Source organism: Podarcis liolepis (assembly GCF_965112155.1).
Source record: "Podarcis liolepis genome assembly, chromosome: 1".
Lineage (NCBI taxonomy): Eukaryota > Metazoa > Chordata > Lepidosauria > Squamata > Lacertidae > Podarcis > Podarcis liolepis.
Genome location: NC_139554.1, coordinates 115,185,188 through 115,191,512, shown reverse-complemented (window position 1 = coordinate 115,191,512; position 6,325 = coordinate 115,185,188). Strand labels below are relative to the sequence as shown.

The 6,325-nt window shown below is 51.5% G+C and overlaps 1 protein-coding gene across 1 annotated transcript; it reads right to left on the bottom strand.

The window, feature by feature from the left end:
- Positions 1 to 1,623: 1,623 nt before the first annotated feature.
- EVX2 (even-skipped homeobox 2) lies at positions 1,624 to 6,070 on the bottom strand (the record flags this gene model as incomplete). Its single annotated transcript, XM_083512553.1, has 3 exons — positions 1,624 to 2,298; positions 3,919 to 4,169; positions 5,638 to 6,070. 3 exons carry the CDS (start codon positions 6,068 to 6,070, stop codon positions 1,624 to 1,626), a joined length of 1,359 nt encoding a protein of 452 aa, XP_083368679.1.
- Between the last annotated feature and the right edge of the window lie 255 nt (positions 6,071 to 6,325).

Below are 6,325 nucleotides of genomic sequence, written 5' to 3'. Positions count from 1 at the left end.
CATTAAATAACATACATTCTTTGCACCAAGAACAATGTTTTATGTTCCAAGTCTCTTATCTGTCTCTTCTAATGACTTCCCTTAGCGGGTTGTTAGTACTTGACAGCAGGTCTCCGCGCGGGGAACTCCCCCCCCCCCATTCCACATTCAAAGGAGGTCCATCAGAGAACATGATTGGCAATTTTCGTCATAATCTGCACATTATTAGCATCAAAATTGACACGGCAGTAACACCGGGTGTGTTTTTTTCTTTTAATGTGCCTTTCTTCAAGTTCACGGAAGTCCCTCCAGGAAGTAGCAAAAGGGGGTTGGGTCTCTCCCTCCCTTACCCCAGTGGTGGTTTGTCAGAGCCAAAGGCGTGTGACGAAATAATGCCGAGAAACATTATTTCCGCCCTCCTTTGGATTGAGTCCTTTCTTTGCAAATTAAAGTTTCATTTTTTAAAAAAAGACACGTTCGTTTGTTTTTAAACTAAAGTACCCGGAAGGTCAGTGATTCGAGACAATGCCTCACCTGCCAATAAAGTTTCAAGTATTTCCCAGATAAATTGTGGACTATGGTGCTCGGAAAGCAGGAAGCTAAAAAATAATAAAAAAAAATAGAACGTAAATCCCTCGCCCTGTTTCCTGGACGAGCATTGCTGTCAGTCTCACACTCCCTTTCCTTTTTACCGGCCCACCCTCAGCTTTCTCATTTGTTTACCGCCCTCTCTCCAAAAGAATAAGAAGAAAGTAGCCAGCCTCTTCCAGTTCAAGAGGGCAGGAGCAGAAGAAAACCATAATAAGAATCGCGTTTCCCCCTTCCTCTTCTCCTATAAAGCACCCGGTTTCTTTGCCCATCAGTCGCCACAGGCATCTCTGTGGCAAATTTCTGCTGGGTTTGTGTGCTTCGTCCTCAGCCAGATCTCCACTAAATGCAGGAATTGGGGTTTGCCTTTGATATATAGGTTTGTTTTAAAATATGCCCAAACAATGCGTTTGGGTTGCGCAGCTGGCACGAGCGCCGGCCTTCGAGATGGCTGCTACTAGAGCAACCATTGGCCATGCTGGCTTAACCCGCCGCTCAGCAACATCTCGCGCTGGCCGCAGGTTAGCCATCCTTTCTGCAGAGGACCAAGGATAAGGTGCTGCTTAGGTATCCAGCCGTGCTAACAACCGTCGGCTGCAGGTCAGAGGCGCTCAAGAGCAGTTCCCATTGCTGCCAGCAGGGGGAGCGAGACAGCACCCTCCGGAGCTTGGACGGCTGCATTGAGTGCAGAATGTCTAGAAACGATCATTCGCCAATCCTAACAACTGGGGGTGCTTGTTGGGTGTGAGGAGGGGGCGGGGGGGGAGAGGAAGCACAGAATGTTAAAAGGCCAGTATGTTTGGGGCTGCTCCCCACACCTTCCTCCTCCAACCACCCTCTCCCAGCGGCCATCTTTTTAAATCAGGGCCGTGAGAACAACAGCAAAACAACAAATGTTAATTATAGTACTTTTTTAAAAAAACACCTTTTTGCTAGAGTTCCAGTGTATGCCCGCCCTCCCCTCCCCTCCGTTGTACAAAACGGTTCTCTTCTGCCCTCGGCCACCCCGGCTCAACAGCGCCTCCCACTGGCCGCCGGGGTGGGGGGGCTGGCTAGTTATCTGGTCAAGGCGGCCTCCTCCCGCTGGTCTGGGGAAGGGACGGCGGTCTTGCTGAGCACGGCGGCCGAGTAAGGCAGGAAGCCGCTCTCCGAGCGCTGCGAGGCGGCCGCCGCCGCCGCTCCGGCCGCGGTGCAGGTGAAATCCGAGCCGGAGGCGCGCGATCCCAGGGCTGCCGCGGCTGCGGCCGCCGCTGACTGGCTACTGTGGCAGCTGAGGCAGGAGCAGGGCGCGGAGCCGGCCGGAGGAGCCGTCGAGGCTGCGGCGGCTGCGGCCGCGGCTGCAGCTGCAGCGGCCGAGGCGGCGGCGCTGCTGTTAAGGCCGGCGGCGGCGGCTGCGGCGGGCGACTGGTACAGGCCCGGGTGTCTGAAGCTGCACAGCAGCTCGGGCCGGGAGTAAGGGTGCGAGAGGGCGCGGAAGGTGTCCAGAGGGCGGATGGAGGTGGCGAAAGGTGAGGCGGTGGCCCCCGACGCCGCAGCAGCGGCCGCGGCCGCCGTCACCCCGACGTGCGGGTAGTAGTGCAGGGGCACGTGGGAATGGAACGGGTAAGGCAGGCTCCCGGTGGCCGCCGCGTGGGTCATCATGTACGTGTAGAAGCTGGGGTCCGCCGGGTGGGGCCACGACATGGCTAGCCGCTGCCTCTTGTCCTTCATCCGTCGGTTCTGGAACCACACCTGGTGGAGTGCGGGGGAAGGGTGGGGAGAGAGGGGGAGATGTGGGGCAGCGAATAGGGAGGTGGGGGGACACACAGAGAGGATAGGACGGCTTAGAAACGGCAGCAGATCCACAGCAGCGCGCCACGCCCCCTCCCTCTGCCGCGGGGTCAGATGCGAAGCCTGGCGCAGCCCTTGCGCCACGAGGCGCAGCTGGCAGTGCTAAGCCGCCTCCTCGCCAGGGACGTGGCCTAAGTTAGGTTTTCGAACCAGCCTTAAACCTCCCCAACTTGGCTGGCCCGCTCGATTCAGGCTCTTCGCCGGGCTCCGCGCTTCTTCCGTTTGAACTTTTAGGCCGCAGAGATATGAAAAGGGTTCTTTGCCCCTTCTTTGCGCGCCGCCGGGGTCGGGAAACTTTCCCCTGCCGAGCAACCATCTCTGAGAAACTACCGTGGCTGCGCTGTCCTCGATCTCAAAAAGGAAAGCGTTCCCCCGCTCCCATTCCGTATTAAAATATAATCAGGGATGTCAGCCCTCTCTTATTTGAATTGAGCCTAACTGAATTCAGTGGGAGCACTGGGTTGCTGTTTTTTTTTCAAAGTTATTCATTTTTAACAAACCTTTTTTAATAAACCTTTTTTTTTAAAAAAATGACCAAGATTGCAGATCAAGTTGCAAACCCTTATCAACGCTACATTTATTTTCAACGACCAAAACAGGCAATCAGTCTCCATATCTGCTTATTGAAAAGGCTGAGAGTTCTGCCCACGGAAAATACCCTTTGCAACGAAATATATGGATGTTTCTGGTCTTCCGGTTTACCTTGGCTCCCTTTCTGTTTTTCCCATAGCGCACTATATAGCACGTGATTCGAAACCATTCATTCGGAAACGATTTGGTCCGGCTACAGAAACCAAATGTTCGTGTGTTTTTTTCAAAAACCGTAAAAGCCAAACACGGTTTGATTACTGCAAAACTATTAAGGCTTCCATTTCTCCCGATTCTTTAAGGTGTCGAAGGTAGGGCCTTCTCACCTCATACTGCGATCCTAGGCACGTTTACCCGCGAGTAAGCCCAGTGGAACATAGTGCGACTTACTTCCAATTAAACACGTCCAAGGATAGAGCGCAGCCATTTGCCTCTATCTTCCTCTCAGATGAGGTAGAGAAGAATCGGCAAATGGTATAGAAACCATCTGAAGGAATAACGGCGTGTGATCCATTTCTAAATCGACTCGAGTTATTTTAAAAAAATGTTTCATATTAACTGCCTTTCTCCTATTTTTTATTTTTTAGTAAACCTTTTGAAAATGCGAGAAACAATGGAAAAAGACTGTCTATCCCACAGGGGGCGGGGAGAGAGAGACGAGGTTAAAAATAGCTAAACAATCTGGTGGGAAGAGTGGAATTCTCTGCTCATTTATCTGGTGCCTTTTTCCTATTCTCCTTGGCCTTGAAGAAGCGGAGGAGTCAAACGCGGCCTCTTTCGCTGCCAGCAAGGCGCAGCTGGACCGAGGCTGGAGCTCTGGTGGTTTAAGAACCCGAAAGAAAAACAGGGAGCGGCGAGCGCGCAAAGCCAGGAGCCAGCCGGTAGCCTCCCTCGCCTCCCGCAGCCCCGGCTTGCCCTAAGACACTACTGTACCTTGATGGTAGTCTCCGGCAGGTTGAGAGCCGCGGCCAGCTCGCACCTCCTGGGCCGAGAGACATAGTTCTCCCGGTAGAACTCCTTCTCCAGCCGAGCGATCTGCTCCCGGGTGAAGGCGGTGCGGTACCTCCGCACTTGATCCGCTCCGGAGCTGGAGTTCCCCAAGGCGCTGCCGCCGTGCAGGCTGCTTAAACTGGAACCCGAGGACGAGGTGGTGGTGCTGGGCGTGGAGCTGCTCTCGGAATATCCTACGGAGCAACAACAATGACAGCAGTGAGAAAGCATCAAAGAGCGATGGCTCTTCTCCAGGAGAAGAAGGGATGAGCTGGCGGGCGGGTTTCAACCAAGCGGCAGGCGCCGCTGGCAATCTGGGCTCTCCCTGATAATTAATGCTGGCTGTCATGGATACAAATTGCCGCTGTTAATAGAATCAATAAAAGTTTCTTTTCTTTTCTTTTCTTTTCTTTCTTTTCTTTTCTCTTTTCTTTTTTTAAACACGGCTTCATAAGCAAACTAGACGCCTTCTTGTGAAATAAATAAATGCAACTCTCTCTGTTCTGCGGAAGAAATTAACCGAGGAACAAAGTTAAGGCAGGCGTTTTCCTAAAAGCGTCCCTCCAGCGGAGACTTCGCTCATCTTTTCCTGTCCCTGCTTCCCTTTACTTTTTATTTCGTGGGAACCAAATGGTGTCCCTTAAAACCCAACGGCGTGCCAGTTCGCACTGTAAGTGAATTTCCTCGCAGGATACCTTTGGGCGAAAGGTAAATAGCACCCGCGTCCTAGAAAGATTGATCTGTGATTATAAATTTGCAAGTTGCCTCCAGTTAGGATCTATTACCTAACGGACGCTTCGAAAAAGTTGCTACAGCGCTTTGAGAGATTACGCTGTATTAACTGTAGGATCGAAGTTAACAATGCCCAGAGAAATACTATTTTGGCTTGGGGGTGGGGCGGACATAGCGGGAAGGAGAAACACCTAATGCATTAAAAATAACGATAATACATAACTGCATTTTTAGTGAAAGCATCAAACAGAAAGTCAGACAGACACACAAAAGAATCTTCCTAGGAATAGAAACACGCACTGGCCTCTAATTGCCGTCTTGAAGAATCCCCGTTATGAGATGTATTTTATAATTACACAGTACCAAAATTGCGCAAGGAACACCTGTCTACACACTCCGTAGAGAAACAGTCTGGTGTTTTTTTTTAAATTAAAAAAAAACCGGTGTAAGTGGCACTTCGTTCTCCAAAACAAACAGGAGAAATCTTGTGGAAGATATGCCCAGATACACTCAGAAGGTGTGCAACGTTTGGTGGTCACAAATACACCATGACAGCCCTGTTCACTTCGGTATAGATTATAGAAACTCAGCGTGCGGGAGTGTGCAGATAAGACTGGAAATCCCTTTAGCACCCTGGATAGACTGCCTGGTCTTGAGAAGCACCATAACATGCCAAAGGGGCTTCCACATTTGAATATCCATATTGTACCTGCCTGTTCCATAAAGGACCAGCTGACGATCCCTTGGTATTTAATGCGCTGCTTAAAATCCTGATCTTCTCCAGGAAAACCTGTCAGGGTGCCTTGGATTTCTCCCCATCTCCCCCCACCCCACCCAAGTTCTTACCCCAGTAAACGCCCGCTTTGGACTGGGGTGGGGTGGTGGCGCCGGGGTAGACGGGGAGAGAGGGAGAGAGAGGGAGAGAGTTACCTTTGTTATTGTTTTCCTTCAGCTGGGAGGAAGTGAGGCTGGCGGGGGAGCGGAGCGCAGAGCAGCCCACCTCCACGTCGCTGTTCATATCTGCCTCTTGAGCAACTTCTGAGTAATGGCTAATCTTCTTCCTCCCTTCCGAGGGAGGCAGCTCCGAGGTGGCGACGCCGACGCCGCTTTCGCCGCTCTGGTGCTGAAGGTTGAATAAAGTGTCTATTTCGAATTTCCCTTTGGCAGGGATGTCCCCTAAAGAGGTGTGCAGAGAAGCGGAAGTCAGTCTCGGGCTCAGGCGGCCGCCGTGGGGCGAATTTTCGAGGGCCTCCAATACCACGTTGCCAGCCGAGTCGGACAAATTCGCCAGCCTTTTGCCAGCCGTGGGGCTGTGCAGCCCTCGTTCCATCAGGATCATCTCTTTTCTTATTCTTTCCATCATCTCTCAGCTCTTTTTCCCCCCTCCTTGGGAAAAAAGTATATATATATATATAAATATATATATATGTCAAGGTTGCAAAGGGTTCGTCCTCCTAATGATGAGCCGTGCAGCAGGGGCTAATTCGCATTCAGCCCGGCGAGTGTCTCTAAATATTATTATTACCTCTTTTGGAAGGGGAGGCGTAAAAAAAAAAAAAAAGGGGGCGAGATGCAAAAGCGAAGGGAATGACTGGTCAAAATGACCCATACATCCTTC